We start from the raw sequence: 22973 nt of genomic DNA, 5'->3' as shown, positions 1-22973 counted from the left end.
ATTTAACATTTATTTTAATTTTTTTATTGAATGCTTAATTTTTATTATTTATTGCAATTGTTTATTTAATTTGTTTTAATGGTTTATTTAAATTATTTGTTTAAATTACTTATATTTATTGGTTATTTAAATTATTTATTGAACATTTGAACGTAAATATTTATTTATTTATTAGTTGTTTATTTATTATTTATTTTAATTCTTAATTTAAAATTTAATTGTTTATTTTAAATGTTAGATATTTATTTCAATTGTTTATTTAAATTTTAATTACTTAATTTGATTTTTGATATTTATTTTTTATTTAAATGATTTATTATTCAAGTGTTCATTATTTATTTCAATTGTTTATTTAATTATTTCAATTATTTATATTTTAAATAAAACGAAATGGAAAAACAATTCAATTAAATAAAAAAATGGGCCACATTTCTAGGTGCCCCAAACGTCTGGATCCGTCTGAGCCTTCGACATTCGCAGTCTGCTTCGTTGCAGATGGCTCCAATGGTGGAGATCGCCATTTTTGACGATCTCCGCCCACATAAACACCAATAAAATTGAAACCCCATTAATTATTTATATACTAGAACCCTTTTTTAAATGAATTTTCAACAAATAAACCCTCAACAGTTCAAGAAATCCATTATTAATGGCAACAATTCAAAAAATCAAAGATTAACGGTGGACAAGAGTTTCAAAGCTTACCTTCTTCACAGAAATGGAGAGCTTCGGTCTGGGTCGTTGATTTTCCTTGCATACAGGCGACGGTTTTACTACATGACTTTCTCTCTTTTTCACTCTTTAGGTCGGTGTGAGGGCAAAAATGGATTTTCATTGTTCTTATTGGTTTTAATGATTTTTCAATTTTTTTTATTTATAATCAACTGCCATTTTAGAAAATTGTAATAATCAAGAAGCCATCTATCCCTATTTCTTCCTAAACAAAGGGGTACTTTTCAGTGTAGCTTTATCAAAGTTACCATTTTTCACTTTGACCAAAATTTTTTTGTCATTCACCACAATGGCTTCTTAAGCTGTAAAAGACAAAAGTACCGTTAACTTGTTACACAATAAAAAAAAAAAAAAGAAGAAGAAGGATATTGTTTAAAAGACTATTATGCCCTTTCAAGTTACAAAAAATTCCAAACACTTTTCATTTAAATTTTCAAAACCAAATCACCTTTTTTTATCTTTTTACTTCAACACAGACAGAAATGGCTTCATTTTTCATCTGCTTCAACCGTGAAATCTCATAAATTTATCAAGCGCTCAACAAAAACAAATTATTTCTAGCCAGCACTACGAATCCTTAAGTATATTTACGTATTATTAATTTTATTTTCATTGATTTAGTAACTTGTTTTAATCGTTAAAACTTATTTTTTACAAAGCAGATAATTTTTTACAATCTTAGATAGATCTATAATTTTTTAAGTAAAATCAAAAAATTCATCTGAACACGTCCAAGAACATTGGGCTCCCGACGGCTAGGCCATCTGGATCTACACATAGCGATCCAGACAGGATTCACACGTTTGGGTCCGCTTGACCCAACCTGCTATTTTCGACGCGTTGGATCCAACTCGCTAGGCCAAATGTCGGGTTGGAGGATTTTTGAAGTCTTTTTTTTATCTCCTAATTATATTTTTTTAACAAATTATGTTTTCCGTATGTATATATGGGATCGACTGGAATTCCAATTTGCTACTTTGGTAAAATTGAAATAAATGAAAATGAACGTTGGGTATGGATATAGATGAGCGAAAGACGTGGTGCTACTGCAATTGTGATAAGTTCTAATACATCATATGTAGAAATGTACCATGAATTACAAAACATGCTCAGCGTCGATCTTTCTCAGTACGACATGGAATTGGGATTTCTATTCAGCGAGCATGTGTTCATTTCAATTCCGCATGTAATAGTTACTTCTAAAGCTGAAATGAAGGTTTTAATTGAATTAAACCTGAATCGCACGACTCCTATTTGTGTAACTTTAGTAGAGAAGAATAAACTCGAGGGTGAACTTGAAGATTTCGATAGAGGGCACCATAATGTGAATGATTTTTGGAGCACAGTGGAGATAGTTCGTAAGGATGATGTGCTTATGCCTGAGACAGTTGCTTCTCACCATGACCTCATTATTACTCATAGGATTCCTTCGACGGTTGGAGACAATGAAAATGAAAATGAAAATGAATTTACAAATGAGAATTTGATTGCGTTATATCGTCAGAAACATGAGTCCGGGGGAACTCATAGGTTGGAACTGTACACGGTATTCTAATTGTTCACATGTAGTTCCCGATAATGAAGATTTGTATATCGACCAACTGTTTGAAACAAAGAAAGATTTGAAGGAAGCCGTTCATTGGATAACTTTGAAACACAACTTTGAGTTTAAAGTAAAAAAATCAAACAAGTTGACGTACACAATTATTTGTGTTGATGACAATTTCCATAAAAATGAAGATGGACACGAATGAGTTCCTCGTAGTTCGTAAGTATGCACGGGAACATACTTGTGAAGCTGGTATTCGGTAAAATGATCACAGACGGGCCAGATCATGGTTCATTGATTGACAAATAATACACAAGTTTCAGGGCCCATGGACGATCTATAGACCTTTAAACATCATTAACGATGTTTATCAAGAGCATGGAGTGGTCAAGAACTATTAGAAGGCCTGGAATGCCAAATAATGTGCATTAGAGGACTTAATGGGTTTGATCGAGGACAGTTCTATTAAATTGGCCAGGTATTGCCATAACATGGGGAGAACTAATCCTGGATAGGCATTTTTTAGTGAGACGGATGGCGAGAATTATTTCAAGTAGTTGTTCATGGTCCTTGGACAATGCATTCGAGGATTTCGAAACGCGATACGACCTCTAATTCTAGTCGACGGTACAACCTTTAAGACTATACATGAAGGCAAGTTGATTATTGCAACATGTCAAGATGCTAACATCCAAATTTACCCTCATGCATTCGGCATAGTCGAAGGAGAGAATGACCTAGCGACACGTTGGTTTTTCATGAAGTTGTGAAAAGTGATTGAGGATGTCGAGAACCTTGCATTCGTAACTGACCAGGGACAGTCAATAATAAATTGTATCGTCGAAGTCTTTCTCGAGTCACATCACAATTATTGTATGTACCATATATAGGGCAACTTGAAGACTACGTATCGAGATAGTTGCATTGTTGTATTATTTAGGAGAGTTGCCGAGTTTTACAATTTTGAAGAGTTCGATAAGTTCATGGTCGAAAGAGAAAGTAAATCACATGCTGTATGAGAATATTTAACAGAGATGGGGATCAAACATTAGGCACGATCACACTTTTTAGGACGTCAATACAATATGATGACGTCGAACAATGCGAAATTGCTCAATGTATTATTCAAGAAGGATTGAGAGTCACCAGTACTCGCAATAATAGATCACATTCGTAACAAGCTACAGCAGTAGTTTCATGATCGACATGAGGAATCACAGAGTTGCACAAGTATGTTAACCCCGACTCAGGAAGTAAACTCTTCAAGACATTGGAGGTGGCGAGAAAGATATGTGCAGAACTACTGGACCAGTTTCGCTTCTCCGTGAGATGTGGACATAATATTGGATATATCGTGGACTTTAATGATAACAAGTGCACGTGTAAACAGTTCCAGTTGAAAAGTTTTTCATGTACGCATGCAGTAGTAGTGGATATGCAAAGAGGATTTTCAGCACACACCTTATATAGTTATTATTACATGGCTGATTATTGGAGAGTATCGTATGCCGAAACGATATATCCTGTACTAAATGAAGTCAAGTGAAAGGTTCTTGACCACATTCTCTCACTTAATAATGTGTTGCCACCCGGAGTCAAACCACGTACTCCTGGACGCACACGCACGTCTAGACTACCATCCACTAGAGAATTTCCTCAACCTCATAAGTACGGCAGGTGTGTCGCAACAGGGCATACTCGTCGATTTTGCACAAGTCAGATTCCATTACATAACAATTTAATGAATGTGTAATAAAATTTGAAATTTATTTGCTATTTTTACATTTTGTCTGTTATTTAACATTTACCAATTTTTAATGAGTTGTTTAATATTTCATTCATTATTTTAATTATTTTACATAAATTTGACAATATTTTCAATTATCTCGTAATTAATAAGTTGTTTAATATTTCATTCATTATTTTAATTATTTTACATAAATTTGACAATATTTTCAATTATCTCGTAATTAAAAAATCAACATATTGTATTTACATAAATTTGAGAATATTTATAATTATCTCATATTTTAAAAAAATCAACGAATAACATTTACATAAATTTGACAATATTTACAATTATCTCAAAATTAAAAAAATCAACGAATAACATTTACATAAATTTGACAACATTTACAATTACCTAATAATTATAAAAAATCAACGTATAACATTTATAAAAATTTGACAATATTTACAATTACATCGTATTTACAAAAAATCAACGTACACAATATTTATGGATCACAATTGTATTCATACAAATCGCAGGCTAACTTCAACCTCTACATATCTATCCAAGATTGATTTATTGTATCACAACACTAAAAAATTCAATATATTTTATTGCGAATAATCCACAATCACCCCTGCAAGTAAATAATAATATATCAGTTCGTTCCATATAGTTAAAAAAATAAGTTTTTGAATTAAAAACTGGTAAATCCTTCCGATATTCCTTGTCTCGTCGTTGTCATGTTTTGTACAATGGCTAATTTGTCATTTACTTGAATCATCGCATGGTTTATCCATCATGGGAATGATCAGAGCCATCAGCTCTAGTATTTGCTCCAATTGATTTTGTGTCAGACGGCTATGGTCGAAGTTGTACACATAAATAGTCGAATCAACAAATACGATCTCCAGTGAAAAGCAGTGTGCGATCATTGAAATGTTGAAGGTATCGAATACCCTTTTCTAAAGACGCATAAGGTATCTATAAAACATTTTCGTCCTCATGAATAGTTGTTGAAGGTATTAATGTCATCAACAACCTCTAAATGGAAAATGTCAATCAATGTCTTCTTATGATGACACTTGAGCATGCTTTCAAGAATAAGTACCAAGCCCAACTTCAACTTATCTGACATCTAATTGCATCCCCTAATGCTTCTCCCAACTGCGCCAAAGTAACTGTCGTCTGTCCATGAAAATACTCATTCAATATCCTCTTATTCCTCGAAATACGAACCCTTACTGCTTCTTCGTCTGTACATTGCAGTCCAGTGATGAGAACAAACTCAAATATAGAGAACATCGCTACCTTGCCCTCAAGATCAAAATGGTGGGCATCTCTATCGACTGGCTTAAGTAGCTGATATAGAAATGCATAGAGCAGCTGCCTTGAAAACTTTACGTCGTGTAAGGAATACAATGGCCATAAGTAGGATCAACGTAGTATGTTCGCGTGCTCTTCATCTAGTAAATCTAATACTGAAATGAAGCTAACAAAGTTACAGTTTGACGTAACTTTGTGGGGAATTTGTCTGACGACATCGTCCAAATAATATTCCATCTTGCAAAATTTCAAATGTGAGAACCATGTGCAATAGATAATGGATAAAAATAACATTAAAAAAATTAAACTAATAAACTGTTACTATACGCAATAATCGACAGAAAATGGAATAAAGGAAATGATTGTAAAGAAATATTAATTATTTTATTAATATTTAATTTAATTATTTATTTTAATAATTATGTAATTATGTTCATTGTTTATGGATATTAGTTGTTTAGTATTTAATTCTTTATATAATTTATTTATTTAATTTAATTTATTCATAATTTAACTGTTTATATTAATATTTTAATTATTTATTTTAATTTGCTTAATTTAATTATTTTAATTTTCTTTTTTCCTTCTCCTTAAATCTGGTCAAAGGCTACTTTGGGAAGATGGCCGGGTTCACTAATTCCTCCTAAACAATCCAATGAAAATAGGCCCAATACCTATAATCCAAAATTTTATCTGATCCACTTACCCAGATTCAATCACACTTAACCCAACCCCACTATATAAAGTTTATTTTACCTAGCCCAATCCATATAGTAACCTATCCTCTATTGTCAACTTCTTCCTTTATTTGGTTGGAATCTCATAGAAATAAAATAGTTGATTTCGAGAAGCGAAAGGAAAGAGAAGAGAATAGAAGAAAGGTAGAAAAAAAAGGGTGAATTTTCTAACATTATCTTGCAGGTACTTTTTAGTCCGATTGATTGGCATAGCTACTTCAACACAAAAAAAGAAAAGAAAAAAGGGAATCAGCGTTTTCTGTTTGTTATTGGTTTGTATTCCTGTTTCATTTTAAATTGCATTGATTAAATTTTTGTATTGTTATTATTCTAGTTTTATTTTTTTATTTTTACTTAAAATTACTTTATTGGATCCGTTAATGGTGTTAAATTCCACTTTTATCTCGCTTATTTTACGTGATTAGATTTTTTATTAGTATTTGATCCCTGTTTTGTTATTTCACATATATCAATATTAGCTTGCCATATTTGAATTTATTTAATCCCAAAATTGAAAAATAAAATAAAAAATGCTCAAGTTGTTATTTTCTATTGCTTGTACTTATTGTTCATTAATATCTCAGTTGAAGTCATTTAGCTGCTAATACATTGCATGTAGTTGCATAATGACCGTCTTATCACTTTTAGTGTCAGTACCTTAACCATGGATCCTTCACTATTCGATGCACTCACCTGACAAATAGCTGTTATCCAATCCCAAATGATTGCTACTCTTGAAGAGAGTAGGTGCCTAGTTGCCAGTTTGAATAATTTTAAGCAAATCCCTCATTCTACTGATGTTAATAATTTCCAAGTGTCCCACAATAGACAATATCATCGTTGACAAGGTGATCAAAAATATTTTAGGCATGATCGTAGGGATAGGGATTAGATTCGTGAGCGAGAATGAGGCTATAACTATCACAATACTCGTTCTCTCCTTTGTCATAAGCAGTGTTTTTTTAGAGACATTAAATTAGATTTCCCTACTTTCGTTGGTAGCTCAAATCCTGAAATTTTTACCCAATGGAATACCCTTACACAAGGGAATCGGCTAGTGACTGAGTACATTGCCTAGTTTGAAAAATTTCGAATAAAATGTTATATCATTGATGATGAGGCCCTGACTTTGAGTAAGTTTAAAGATGGTCTAAGAGATGATCTAGGCGTGAGCTTTTCCTTCATTGAGTCACTACTCTTGATCACGCTTGCTCTTTAGCCCGAGATTACAAGTTGATTATTGGTACTCCATATGGAAAACATGGTGCCAACCATGTATCCATCTCATCAATGCCACCTCATTTTAAGTCTATTATAAGACCTTCCCCGTCTAATATTCCTCATGTGTTGGAAAATAAGAGTAAAATTCTTAAAATTCTAAGGACTTCTTCTCACTTGCAGTGCTTCAACTATAAGGGCGTTGGCCACATCCCTTCCAAATATCTTAGCCGAGCTTTAGTTATTGAAGCATGAAAGAATGTAATATATGAGCCATTAGAAGATCTAGTCTATGAAACTAAACTTGAAGATTTTGATGACTTGGATGATATAGAGTACACCACCTTAAGTGGTATTCGGAGATATAGAGTACACCTCCTTAAGTAGTATCCGAACTCTTTCGGAGAAACTAGATATCATACCCCTTGTTCCCGACACCTCTATATTAGGTGTTGTATGTTGTACTCTTACCTAACCCAAAGAGGCTGATGATATCATTAGTCACTTTTGGAGAATCATGTTGCCTAGTTTTAGCACTAAATTGAAATTCTTCACTGCAGACCACCCTGAGATTGATGGTCAAACTAATGTTGCTAACCAATGTCTTCACAATTTCTTAAAGTGTATAGTCCTGTAAAATCTTAGAAATTGTGGTTTGATCCTTCCACCAGCTCAACTTGCATATGAAAATTCTATACTCAGATCTCCAAATTTGAGTCCCTGTGAAGTTATTAATGGTTATAAGTCTAGGAGGCCTTTAGACCTTATTCCCATGTCCCTATATGGTAGTGTGTTGATGTTAGCTAAGGTATTTCTACTTCATCTTCATGACTTACATATTGAGACGAATAAACAACTTGAAGCAAGTAATACATCATATAAACTTCAAACTGATTTACATAATCGACATATTGAATTTAATACTGAGGATTATGTTATACTGCAAGCCTTTAGTGTTGGTCCTTTAAAATTTTAAAGTATATTTGTCCAGATACATATATTATTGACCTTTTATCACATTTTCGCCACCACTCTATTTTAACTATTAAGGACTTCATTGCTTACAAAGGCTACTTTAATCCCTTTAATGATCATTTTCTATCGTCACCTGGGACCTCCCACACTAAATCATTTTCTATGTATTAAATTAACGGATTGTACTGACCAATGATGGAAAGATTTACTGCTTCCTTATTTGTTGGGTAGATCAACTTGAGTTTGACTGTACATAGAATCCTAGAGAGAAACTCCAGTAGCTTGATCCAAATTTATTGGAGTCAGCCGAATTTTGCCCATATCACATTGGTTACATCATATTGTTGGGGATAAGATCCATTTTTGATTGCTATCAATCATGGAGTTTTGATATTCGGTTCTTAAGATAGATAGTCCCCCATGGCATGAGTACATCCACCTTGCTTATGATTCGGAGCTCGACTGCAGCCATTTGTGATTTGCCCACTCGATAGAGTCAAGTTTTTCTTCCACTCCGGGAGAATTGATGCAAATGTTACCCTTTTGTTATTATTGGATCATTTATTTTATTTTATTTAGAGTTGGGTTTGTATTAATGGGTTGGCTCAAGTCCTTAGCTTTAGTTTTGTTGATTTGTCCATTTATATAGTTTGTAATTGAAAACAAAACTTAGTTGATGAATGAAATGAATTAAGATTGGCTTTGCCCACAATCTCCCCTTCCCTTGATTCTTCTCCTCTCCTGGTCGTCTTCTTTTGGTGGCTTCTTCCTTTGCTTTCTTATTGTTTTTCTTCTTTTCTCTTCTTGCTACAATTCTAAATTCTGCTGAAAAATCTATCTATACTACATCATGATGCCTAGTAACAATTTATGTTTTTAATGCCTAATACATTTAGGGTTGTAACAGCGTGCATTTTAGAATACGAAAATTAATAAATAAAAAAAGTTTAAGAGATCTAGTTACATACCATTGAAACCATTATTCCCCAAATCTAGATATACAAGTGCTAATAGGTTTCCAATTTCATTTAGAATATTTCCTGTCAATCCATTTAAACATATAAATTTTAAACTATCGAATCAATTAACACAGAATAGATGTAATTAATGAGAAGTACCAGATAATTTCAAGTTCATAATTAAGTGCTGATGGATTTCCAATTTCATTTGGAATATTTCTTGTCAATCCATTTAAACATATAGATTTTAAAATGTTATATGAACACAAAATAGAACTAATGAAATAGAAGAAGTACAAACTAAATTGATTTTGTTGTGAAGAACCTATGAAGTTATGTTGCATGATGTATTCCTAATAATTATTTGGAAGATACCATATTTTTTTGAAAACAATTTGTCAAAAGAGTGTAATATGCACAGGTGGGAACCTAAAGTTCATCATATGTTAAATTAACACAAAATAGATCTTATGGTAGAGGGGATTACCAACTAATTTGAAGTTGATGAATAAGTAACTATGAAGTTATTGTTGCTAGAAAATTATTTGTAAAAAGGCTAAGAGATAGCCTAAAGTTCATTTAGATTCCCATTAACATAAAAATCTTTGTTAAAGGTGACCATTATAAATTTAAATTTCCATAACTTATATTGCGTCCTAGATCCTAAAACTAAGAAACTAAAAATAAAACAAAAAATCATTTCAATTAATATTGAAAAGTTTAGGAAGTATAATCATATTAGGTACTTAGGATTTGAGGTGATTGTGCTGTATTTCTAAAACTTATTTGATAAGTACCACACAATTCGAAAAACATTTGCCAAAAGAGTGTAAAATGCATAGGTGGAAAAGTGTTTATTTAGATTTTCCACTGGCATAAAAATCTTCGACATACATGACAATTTTAAACTTAAAGTTTTGGTATAAGTCTTTCTAGACACTAGATAAACAAATTGAATATATTTAATTTGTGTTTTAAAAGTGCATCTAAGCAGAAAACTCAGACTTGCCAGAAAGCCACGCTGTACGCTTTTATATGCTCGCCCATTTGAGCTCGTAAAAGCTAGAAGGTTAGCCTGACATCTAGTCAAGCTTTTATTTTTAAAACACTCAATTTAATATATGACACAAGTTTAGGAGATGTATTTACATACCACTCTAACTATTGGACGACAAAATCCAAATATTCAATTGCTGATTGGTTTCCAATTTCATTTGGAATATTTCTTGTCAATCCATTTAGAGAAATATATTTTTAAATATCAAATGTTAAATTAACACAAAATAGATCTAAAGAAAGATAAGGAGTACCTACTAATTTGCATTCGATAATTAAGTGCCTGTGGAGTTACTGTTGCATGATGTATTTCTAATAAATGTTTGGAAGATGGCATACATTTTGAAAAACAATGTAGAATACCTAGATGGTAACCTGAAGTTCATTTTGATTTTCCATCAACATTAAAATCTTTGTTGAATATGAAAATTATAAATTCAGAATCTTGATATAAATCTTTGACACGAAACAAAATAAACAAATTGAAATAGATTTAATAAGTGTTCTAAAAGGTGCGTTTAGGCATGAAGTTGGCCATATCACCTAGCCCCAAGGTACGTTTTTGTATGCCTAGACCGTGTAGGCTAGTGTAACTCCAAAGCTTAAACTTGACATCTAGTCATATTTTAAGCTTTTAGAACATTGAATTTAATATAATACAATTTCAAATATCTAGATACGTACCATTGAAGCAAATCTAGTAATACAAGTGCCATGGTTTCCAATTTCTTTTTCTTTTTTAATCCATTTAAAATTTCAAATGTTGAATTAACAAAAATACATCTAATGAAAGACGAAATACATTGAAGTCGATAATTAAGTACCCATGAAGTTATTGTTTCATAATGTATTTCTAATCATTATTTGGAAAATGAATACATGTTGCAAATTATTTGTCAAAGTTGCGTAAAATGCCTAGGTGGTAACCTAAAATTCATTTAGATTTTCCATCAGCATAAAAATCTTTGTTATATATGACAATTTTTTTAAGCTTCAATATAAATTTTTTATTAGGACAACAAATAAAGTAATATAAATTTAACCAATATTCTAAAAAGTAAAAAGTGCATCTAGGCATGAATCAAGCCCTAGCCGTCTAGCCCTTTAGGCTCATAATGGCTTGAAACTTGGCTTTGATGTCTAGTTACACTTTATGATTCTTATAACATTGAAATATATAAAATAAGTTTAGGAGATCTTGATACGTACCACAGAAATTGTTGTGCCACTAGTCCAAATATACAAGTGCTGATAGGTTTTCAATTTCATTTGGAATATTTATTGTCATTCCATTTAAAGAACGTGTGGATTTTAAAATATCAAATGCTAAATTAACACAATATAGATCTAATGAAAGAGAAGAAGTACCAATTAGTTTGATTTCAATAATTAAGTACAAGTTATTGTTACATGACGTATTTCTAATAATTATTTGAAAAATGCTATACATACAGAAGTATATTAGTCAAAAGAGTGTAAAATACCTAGGTTGTCACTCAAAGTTCTTTTAGATTTTCTAGCAGCATAAAAATTGATGCTATGTACGGCCATTTTAAATTTAGTGTTTTTGTAGCTGAAAATTTCATCTCCTATGTCCTCAAACTAACAAATTAAAAAAAATATTCCAATTAATGATGAAAAGATTATAAAATATTGACTAAATATTATAATCTAGCTAGCCACTAGCCGTATCCATCTCCAATAAAAGCTGATTGGGTATGTTGGATTTGATGTTATTACGATTTATTTCTAATATTTATTGGAAAATGCTATGTATGTTGAAACACATTTTTCAAAATGCACAATCGATGTTTTAGGGATTATAACGCACATAACTTTTAGTGAAGCTACGTTAAAGGACATACTCCACGAGCATAAACACGCAGTTTCATTATACATGTAAGAGATGTTTTATGATGTTATTGGGCAACAATTCTAGTCAATTGTCAAAAAATTTGGAATAATTATGGAGTGAAGTGGGAGATGTATGTATATGAACAATATTTTAAACGTACCTATCAAATTATTTTGTCCGAGATAGAGAACTTGAAGCTTTGACAACTTCCGAATTTCTGTTGGAATGCTTCCAGCAAAATTATTGTATTGCAGAGAAAGTAGTTTAAGATTCATGCAAGCTCCCAAGCTTGGAGGAATGTTGCCACTTAATTGATTCATTGAAATCCATAGCCTCTCTAGCTTTGGAAGATTAAAGCAAATATCCATAGGTAGATATCCTAAGAGACTATTGTTTAAAAAAACTAATTTCAATCAGAGAAGTGAGGGTGAAAATCCTGTGAGGAATATTTTCGGTGAGTCCATTATGGGAGATGTTTAACTTCAATAGATTTTCAAGAAATTCAAAAGTTGGTGGAATAGAACCAGTTAGCTCATTGTACTGCATCTCTATTTTTTGAAGCTCCTGAGCTTACCAATTTCATTAGGGATAAACCTATGAAAAAGTATTATTGCTAATAATTAAGGATCTAAAAAAAGAGAGTTCACCAATTTCTTTAGCAATAGTACCTCCTAGAGCCATATCTGCTAGATTCAAGCCCTAACTCTTTGATGTCTCCTGCCACAAGTAATGTCAATTCAATTGCAGAACGAGGTTCCTTGCGACTAATTTTTTGTCAGGATTTTATTTGGATCAGAAGTTATTTGAGCTTTGAAAGCTAGAAAAGCATACTCATCAGTGGAGCTATTTAGAGATGTAACAATGTTGATAAGTAAGTAGACCATTGCCAGCAACATAAAGATGACATTCTTTCCCATGGCTAATTTGAAATGCATAAAGGTAATTGGGAGCGGGCTGGTAATGACTAGTTTGATATAAGTGTAAGTGTGTGTGGATATATATAAAAAAAATAAAAGCTTAAGCAAGATAAGTGTACAAGGTAATTTAGGGTTAATGTGTTGGTTGGGGATTTATCTCAAGGGAGTGGTGCTCATCACACCATTACGATCTTCACTTTCTCCAAAATAAAACAAGCTATGCTTGACTATGAAACTTGAAAGATTATTTCATTGGATGTTGAGATTTTTCCTTATCTTTTATTGTGGAAATTGAGGAAGTATTTTTCACAAATGGAGGCTTCATTCTTCTAATAATCCAAAAGAAATAATTAACTTTTGGAGACTTCATTGTCCATCAATACTCCGTCATTTTCTAGTAGAATGCACAGATTTTCTTAAGAAAATAAAAATAGCTTAAAGTGTGCATAATTTAGAAGTGTAAATCTTAGGCAGTCATGAAATACGGCCCGAATTTCCGTTTCAAAAAGATTATTTATTATTTATCTTTTTATATCCAAAAGAAAGGTTTTTGTGGTTATTAAGAACAAATAATTTAAATTATTTAGCTTGATGCTTATAAATTCATTATTAAAAGTGCTCAATTTTTCTTATAAAATATTTTACAACTTTTGGTCTATACTAGTCAAAGTTGAATATGCATTGCACTTTATTCAGAAATACTTTATAAGTATTGTAAAAGTAACATTTGATACCAATTTGTTGGGAGAATTTAATGAGTTTCAAATGAATTAAAGGAAAAAATTAGGATAGAAATTTAAGAGAAGAAAATTGTAATCTCAAAACTCAACTTCTATTACTTAAGTTTTTTAAGATGAAGAAACAAATGGGCAACCTTTTTTTTTACTACATTTGGTACATAAGCATTAATTCTTAATACATGAATTTAAATAAATATTAAAATTTCTAAATACATGAATAGAAATGAATTCATCTTTAATAACTCTAGATTTATGTAGGTCAAGATTCATCAAATTAAGATTCATTGAATCTATATTAATGTGAATGTTAATTAATTGAGAATTGATAACACGAAATTAATACATGATGAGAATTTTGTAGTATTTATTACATATTGAAAAACAAAAAGTAATGTATTATAGAAAAAATGAGTCATAGTGTGATTAAAATCGTCAAAAAAAAGATTCTTATTGTGATATTTAACATATTATAGATTATGAATAGAAATAAATTCATCTTTAATAACTCTAGAGTTATGTAGGTCAAGATTTATCAAATCAAGATTCATTGAATCTATATTAATGTGAATGTTAATTAATTGAGAATTAATAACATGAAATTAATACATGATGAGTATTTTGTAGTATTTATTATATATTGAAAAATGAAAAGTAAGGTATTATAGAAAAAATGAATCATAGTATGATTAAAATCGTCCAAAAAATTATTCTCATTGTGATATTTAACATATTATAGATTATAGATATGAAGACAATGAGGACACTTATATGGAGAAATTGCCACAACCAATGTCCTGAAAGTAGCCTCCATCCTCTTGAGTAGAATTATGGGCTCTTTGAAATATAAATGGGCATGAATGGAGCTTTTACGAGTGTATCAACTAAAGCTCTCTTTTTTCATGTACGATGAAGCAAAGCATATCAGATCCAGTGCCGGATGTTCTATATTTCTTTATCGGTCTAGCATTAGACTCATATATTTTCTCTACTTGTAATTTCAGTAGTATGTTTTGCTCTTTTTTTCCGTCTTGCAGTATAAAATAATGTCTCTTTGTGTTAGCTGGCTCGTGATGGGAAGTCGTATATTTTGCATTTTTTATCCTCGTAGTATAAAATAATTTCTTATAACTAATGGAAAAAATATTAAAATTCAAAATTTTCACAAAAATAAATGTAAATTTATACAATACATTAGTGCAAAATCATTTACAAAAAATAAATAAATAAATAAATTTCTTAATTGCAAAATTATTCACTACTATAAAATGCAGGGACGATACTTTAGTTGTGTTGCCTTTGCAAAGTCTCTTCCATGTTTTCTTTCACCGTTTTTTGCTGAATGTTTATGTTGCCACCAACAACATTCTGATGATGTTGAGTTTAGTAATCACCGATTCACTGGTAGGATTTCCATCAATGATGATTCACAAAATTTAGTATGTTTTAGTAACTTTTGCTGACTTCACTTCAAGAATTAATGAAGAATGACATATTAGTGATACTGCATTTAATTACTATTCACAAATCATTCATTTAGATGTTTTTTTCCAATTTTCCCAAATTGCTGGAGGCATCCCTACCCTTATCTTAGAAAGTTTAACAAGTGTTACCATACAAGACTATATGAGACACCATTATTTATAAACGTAAGCCTAACATAAGCTCAGTAAATCAATCAACAAGTGTTTCAATTTTTATTTTTTATTTTTTTTCTATATTGCAACATCGACTTTCATAAACTGTAAAACATGAATTTTGTTGACAGCATGAAAAATATGCAGTGTTCATGCGGCATCCCAACATCAAGTTATCCATATATGTCACATTTATAATTTCACGACTATCTTATATTGAACCATCACATCTAAAAACCAAACGGTTAGAAAATAAACATTTATTGATTTAAATATAATGTTTAATATGTTGAGTTTGGTGACTCAAAATTGAGTTAGATTCTTGTTATTGGCATATTGGACTTCTACTTAGAAAGGAGATTAAGTGCAATCCGTGAAATAAGGAAATGAAATCCTTTCCGCACGGGTTTCTCGTTTTACACAATTTTAACCTAATTCTACTAGATTTTCTTACCTTTTAGGACTCTATTAGGTTTATGGACATGGCCTATAAATTAGAGACTCCTTTGTCACTTTTAATGACGCATTATTGCTGTCATGGATTATTCTCTTTATATTGTCGATTTAATAAATTTCATCGTTCCTTTGCTTAGTTTCTCTTTTTGTACTTTACTTTAATCTTGTTTTCATGGTACGATCTTGAATATTTCATAATTGTCATTAATCTCAATCTTGCATCGCCTTTGGAATAAACAAGTGGTATCAGAGCATGGGTTGCATGTTCTTTGTGATTTGCTTGAGATTTTTCAAGGATGAATTCGTTAAAGTATGAAATTCCGTTGCTGGATCGCCATATAAGATTTTCGCTATGGCAAGTAAATGTGAGGGCCGTGTTGACACAGATGAATCTTGACGATGCTTTGCTCGATTTTGAGAGGATGCCAGTAAACTATGGAGGAGAAATAACGAAGGGATCGAAAGGCTCTAGTGCAGATTCATCTTCACTTATCCAATAGTATTCTGCAAGATGACTTGAACGAGAAGACGACGGCTATTTTGTGGCTCAAGTTAGAGCAGTTGTGTATGAAAAAGAGTTTGACGAGCAAATTGACTTTAAAGCACAAGCTGTATTCCTATCGAATGGCGGAAGGAGGGTCACTGCAAGACCATCTTGCTGTGTTCAAGGAGATTGTTGCAAATTTGGAGATGTTGGAGGAAAATATGATGAAAAGGATCTGGCCTTGATCCTATTGTGTTTGCTACGCAGTTTTTTTCATTGTTTTGTTATAGTATATTGTATAGTCGTGACACCCTGACCATTGAGAAGATATATGACGCCTTGTTCTCAAAGGAAAAGATGGAGCTGTTGGTTAAAGATCCTTCATCTAGGAGTGGGGATGCTCTGGTTATTCATAGTGATCGATGGAGGGATAGATCGAAGGTACAGCAATGTGTATTGTTATTACTGTAAGAGGAAATGACATATTAAAAAAGATTGCGACGAGTTGCAGGTTAAAAGTGATTTACATGCAAATCATATGGGATAATCAGGTAACGAGACTAACATTGTTGAGAATTTTTCGGATGATGGAGATATAATGTTGGCTGTATCTGATGGGGAATTTAAACCTGGGGAGTGGATTTGGATTCTGCATGTTCATATCATATGTATTCCAATAGGATTTCGTTTCAGACATATGAGACGGTGAAGTAAGGTGGAGTTGTCATGGAAAATAATCAATCTTGTTGGGTTGCAGGAATTGGTCGGGTCAGATTGAGGCTACAAGATGGGACAGTGAGGACACTTTATCAGGTTTGCCATGTTCCAGACTTGACAAAGAATCTCATACCATTGAGTGTCTTGGATGTAAAAGGGTATAAATTCTCTGGTGGAGGTGGAGTCTTGAAAGTCCAAAGGGGTGTCCGGGTTGTGCTGGAGGGACAGAAGAAGTCTTAGTTGTACATCTTGTAGGGGGATGCAAAACCAATTAAAAGACATCTGGACAAGTTCAGTACTGTGGTGGATATTCAGGTTAGTATAGTACCTCTTGTGATGGGCTTTGAGTCGGTTCAGAACATTGCTAAGAAGAGCGTTAGTGATCTTGCTTTGCCACCAATTTCAGCGGATACATTGTGTTTAGTTGCTATGGTTGGACTCATGGAGCGTAGGTACAGTGGTGTCAATAATGTCTGGAATGCTTTAGGGGATGTTGAAGGTGACAGTTCTAGCAAGGGGCCTTCTGATCCAGTATGTGGTATGGTTTCTGTTACAGGGTGTGTTTTGACCCTGTTTGGTCAACAGTAATTACTCAGTAGAATTTTGGGAACCCGGGATTTGGGTTCGGGTGTTGCTTGTGGATACCGTCCAGAGGATTTGGGTTTGGTGATGGAGTTTTTTTGGTTATTGCGTTGAGGAAATTGGTCAATTCATTTTGTTGCAGAAAGATTTGAAATCTAGGAGTTTCGTTCGTTGCATCGAAATTTGAATCGAGGTGGAAATTGTTGAGTTTGGTGACTCAAAATTGGGTTAGATTCTTGTTATTAGCATATTGGACTTCTATTTAGAAAGGAGATTAAGTGCAATCCGTGAAATAAGGAAATAAAATCCTTCCCACGCGGGTTTCTCGTTTTACGCAATTTTAACATAATGCTAGATTTTCTTACCTTTTAGGACTTTATTAGGTTTATGGACGTGACTTATAAATTAGAGACTCCTTTATCAGTTTTAATGAAGCATTATTGCTATTCTGTATTATTTTCTTCATATTTCGGTTTAATAAATTTCATCGTTTCTCTGTTTAGTTTCTCTTTTTCTACTTTACTTTAATCTTGTTTTCGGGGTGCGATCTTGAATATTTCATAATTGTCATTAATCTCAATCTTCCATCGCCTTTGGGATCAACATAATACACACTTTCACATGCAAAATGTATTGATTTTTTATTAACAATTTTTATTTTAAAATAAACTATTATGAAACCACATCAGAATCTATAGGTAAACAAAGAATCTATTTCCTTTGGGCTCCAATGATCCTGAGAAAATGCACTAATACATCGCCGGCCACTTGCAAAGTAATTCTCAACACAACTTATCAAAAAAGATGGTGAAATAAAGATTTGGTGATTTAATAAAGACACTCCATTGACTACACTAATCTTCATACGAAATACAAAGCTATAAATCTTAATCTTTGGACATAAAATTCTCTGTGGGAATTGCTATATCTGAAGCAAAAAAAATCGCATAGAGCATCAGATCAATTAGGGCTATGCAATTGGAATTTGTTCGGTGACCGACTAAAGAGATTTTCAGCAGGAATCTCGACAAATTCTGAAAGCATTGCTCGAAATTCATCTCCACTCATTGTCTCCTTCTCAAGAAGGACCTCCACTATCTTATCCATTGCTTCACGGTTGTTTCGGACTTGCCTCAAGACAATCTCATATGCACTATCTGAAATCCTCTTAACGGCAGCATCAATATCTTCAGCAAGTTTCTCTGACATTGAATTCCTTGCCATCATTCTCATGATGACATCGGCACTTTGACCCGAGAAGCCCATGAGCGACCATGGCCCTAGTTTGGACATGCCAAAAGTGACAACCATCTACAAGGAATCATAACGTTTTAATAAAATAACCAAGTTAATAATCCAGTAATTAAGTTAATGATTTATTCCAGAATCCTGGACGCAATCTCATATGCACTATCTGAAATCCTCTTAACGGCAGCATCAATATCTTCAGCAAGTTTCTCTGACATTGAATTCCTTGCCATCATTCTCATGATGACATCGGCACTTTGACCCGAGAAGCCCATGAGCGACCATAGCTCCTAGTTTGGACATGCCAAAAGTGACAACCATCTACAAGGAATCATAACGTTTTAATAAAATAATCAAGTTAATAATCCAGTAATTAAGTTAATGATTTATTCCAGAATCCTGGACCACAAGGAATAGAAATATAATGTTTACTTGCCTGGCCAAACCCGTAATCTGTTGTAAATCACCAGCTGCCCCCACCAAATATGATTTCTTCAGCAGCTCTTCCACCTAGCCCATCAAAAATTCCGGCAAAGAGTTGCTGCTTGGATATCAAGGTAGGGGTCATCTGCAGGGCAAGTTTCTCTGACATTGAATTCCTTGCCATCATTCTCATGATGACATCGGCACTTTGACCCGAGAAGCCCATGAGCGACCATGGCCCTAGTTTGGACATGCCAAAAGTGACAACCATCTACAAGGAATCATAACGTTTTAATAAAATAACCAAGTTAATAATCCAGTAATTAAGTTAATGATTTATTCCAGAATCCTGGACCACAAGGAATAGAAATAGAATGTTTACTTGCCTGGCCAAACCCGTAATCTGTTGTAGATCACCAGCTGCCCCCACCAAATATGATTTCTTCAGCAGCTCTTCCACCTAGCCCACCAAAAATTCCGGCAAAGAGTTGCTGCTTGGATATCAAGGTAGGGGTCATCTGCAGCAATGAACCAGGTCAAACCACAAGCCTGACCACGCGGTACCAAGGTTACCTTTTGAACAGGATCATGCCCTGGAGTTAGCGTTCAGCATGACAACACAAGCAAAACATGGATGATTGTAACTTGATTCTATTAAAAACAAAGAAAGTAGTATGTAGAACTCGCTTTTGGAAAGAAATCAAGAATCTATACCCTGAAGTATATGAATTGAACATTCATATTCTAAGTAACTCAGAGAGACATGATCGAAAAAGAAAAAAGAAACGAGAGCTTTATTCCAGAACACTAGCTAGGGTTAAAAGGCATATTATATAGAACACTAATTAGATCAGCTATGTTTTATGGCTCCGAGCGTTGAGCTGTTAATTGTAGAGATATTCATAAAATGTATATAGCAAAATTAAGGATACTAAGATGGATGCTGGGTCATAATAATAAAATGGATAAGACAAGAAATGATGCCGAGGAAAAAGAAAGAAGACTTTGGTGCTTGGGTCGTAATTTGCACCAATTTAAAGATGCCCTCGTATGTAAGAGTGATGAGACTTTGGTATAGAAAATTAGAGAGGTGTAGATTAAAAATTATCATCTTGGCCTGTAGTAGTTTCTAATAATAGTTACCTTAGATCTCTTGGTAGATGTGTACGAACAAAACGGAATGTCCAAGAAGCTTTCCTATAGCTGATCCCAAATTTATTGGATGCCAAGTTTGTTGTTGTAGCTAAAGGAAGCATAACTTATAAATGGTTGTATTTTAAGTGTGATCACATGCATTCACAAGTAAAGCGTGTTTAACTTCTCATTTATACTTCTACTAACATAACAGTCAGGGTCGGTCTTGTGTTTGTTGGGGTCTGAGGCAAAGTTCAAAAATTAGGTCCCTCAAAATCAACGTAAATGCAAAATTCAACGATATATTAAGCAACATATTGTCAACTTAAAACTTAACATTAGAACAACAAACAAATATCTCAATCATCTAACAATTAATGGAAAAACTATTTTCCTTTTCCTTCTTCTAATATTTAAAAAAATAAAAAAATTTTGGACCAAAATAGGCCCCCTATGGTCTTGGGCATAAGGCGCAGGCTTCATTTGCCTGGCCACAGGGCCAGCTCTGATAACAGTAGAGTGTTATTTAAATTTTAGATACTAAAGTGCCACATGCATTAAGCCCAGCTTGTGTTTACCCAAGACAGGACATAAAATTTTTTGAGCTCAGTCAATAATCATTGCAAAATTTTCAAGTACTCAGCCCAGCAAATGCTTGTCCCGAGAATGTTGGTTTGGTCCAATAAGATGTTTGCTAGGTGTGAGAAAGCAATGATTTAAAATAACTGTAACATAAGAAGCCTAGAGTGTGGCCCGATTTGTGATAGTGAGACAGCCAGAGAATTTAGTCTACAGCTCATAGTTCGCAGACAACAGGAGACAAAAGCAATATGATAAAAAGGCCAAATTGCTAATGTATAAAAATAAATAAATAAAAAAAATAAAATCTATAGATGAACTTCTTTACAGCAATTACCCGCAGATGGCATGGCCTACTTCAAGTTATGCTACGAGACTTTTGCTTTTGCCATCTGTCATAACTGTTCCTTCTATTCCGGCTACTATCCTATCAATTGAATCATCAATTTTTTTAGATGAGATTGCAGACTTTCCACGTCGACCAGCCAGAATAGCAGCCCCGTTTAAGAGATTAGCAAGATCTGCTCCACTAAAAACAGGTGTCCTCATGGCTATCACTTCAAGCTATACATCGGAATCAAACTTCTTATTTCCAGCATGGACCTTTAAGATCTCTGTTCTTCCACGAATATCTGGGACATCAACAGTTACCTGTATGAAGATTAAAAAGTGCATCAGTACGAGAACATTAAAATTAGAGACAGACATAAAATGTATCTTTACCTGCCTATTATTTTTTGCAGCAGTAATTAAGCAGGAAACCCCCCGTCCACCCACCCAAGCACACACCCTTTTCTGTGTAAAATTTGCCCAATTGATCTTAATCTTTAGATATCTGTTGCAAAATACATCAACCTCCAACATTGGACTTCTCAGTACCCAACCTTCAGTATCATTTTCATATTTTATCGGTTTTGCATAATTCTATCTACTTTTTTATTTTTTATTTTTTTTGCTCCAAACACCCAAATTCAAGAGTAAGGCTCCGCCACTGGCTGTGCTACTTATTTTGATATGGTTGGATTAATTAGTTCTACTAGCTCAAGTCACTTTCGACATGCTTGCCCTCCTGGCTATCTATCTGAAGATCATCACCAACTTTAAAATCTAGAATTTTCTAGTTAGTGTACTATTGTTCTTAATTTTCCACATGCAGTTTTATTTGCTAGAAGATTCTATGTCCAATTTGTAATATTATCTTATTACTAAAGCTAGAGGGATCTAGAATTGTCACCACCAACTTTTAACTCTATAAATAGGGGATGGTGCGTGATGAAATGTGTGTGAAGAGAGTGAGACCAAGAAGAAAGAGTGGGAAAGAGAGAGATAGTGAGTAAGTGAAGCATTTTAGTGAGGAGTGTTTTCATATAATTAAAGTGTGTAAAATCTATTTCATAATAAAATGATATCTTCCTTTAAGTCTTAAAATCTAGGCAGTCGGGAAATAATTTTTTGAGCTTCTTGAGTTCGTGCACAAAAGGAGTTTGTGAAGCTTTTATAAAGCTTGCTTGATTACGATGAGGTAAATCAAGCCACGATGAACGATCTACAAGTGGTAGGTGGATTAGAGAAGATCAATAATCATAATTATACCACATGACAAACTTGCATGGAGTCATATTTCCAAGGACATGACCTGTGGGAAGTATTTGGTGGAAGTGACGTGACGCTGCTAGAGAAGGTCGGAACTCTGAAAAAGTGAAGAATCAAAGCAGGTAAGGCTTTGTTTGTTATAAAAACAACAATCGAAAAAAACTGCCGGAGCACATAAGAGACAAAACTACACCAAATGAAGCACGAGACACTTTGGCCTCATTGTTCTCGAAGAAAATGATTTGAGGTTGTAGCTTCTGGAGAATGAACTTCTCTCAATTACTCAAGGAGAGTTGACAATAAGTCAATATTTTAAGAAAAGTTAAA

General features: G+C 33.1%; 1 protein-coding gene and 1 pseudogene across 1 annotated transcript; both read right to left on the bottom strand.

Annotated features, from left to right (window-relative positions):
* Positions 1–5135: 5135 nt before the first annotated feature.
* Positions 5136–12507, bottom strand: LOC111370019 (probable leucine-rich repeat receptor-like protein kinase At2g33170). Its single transcript, XM_022991732.1, has 6 exons — positions 12300–12507; positions 9238–9309; positions 8447–8516; positions 7771–7860; positions 7472–7529; positions 5136–5375 (listed from the first exon to the last, which is right to left on the bottom strand). Exons 1-6 carry the CDS (start codon positions 12505–12507, stop codon positions 5136–5138), a joined length of 738 nt encoding a protein of 245 aa, XP_022847500.1.
* A 6008-nt stretch (positions 12508–18515) lies between these two features.
* Positions 18516–19932, bottom strand: LOC111370018 (annotated as a pseudogene).
* Between the last annotated feature and the right edge of the window lie 3041 nt (positions 19933–22973).

This window comes from Olea europaea, chromosome 21 (assembly GCF_002742605.1).
Source record: "Olea europaea var. sylvestris chromosome 21, O_europaea_v1, whole genome shotgun sequence".
Taxonomy (NCBI): Eukaryota; Viridiplantae; Streptophyta; class Magnoliopsida; order Lamiales; family Oleaceae; genus Olea; species Olea europaea.
Note: the sequence above shows the minus strand (reverse complement) of the source record. Positions and strands in the feature narration are given on the sequence as shown.

Bases quoted from the DNA above. Each gene is read 5' to 3' on its own strand.
- LOC111370019 (XM_022991732.1), bottom strand. From the start codon at position 12,507: ATGGATATTTGCTTTAATCTTCCAAAGCTAGAGAGGCTATGGATTTCA. The intron at 9,310-12,299 runs GTACGTTTAAAA...ATGGATTGACAG, and splicing joins CGGACAAAATAATTTGATAG to GAAATATTCTAAATGAAATT. The intron at 7,861-8,446 runs GTTAATTTAATA...CATCAATCTCAG, and splicing joins ATCATTGGTCAGTACAATCC to GGTGGTCTGCAGTGAAGAAT.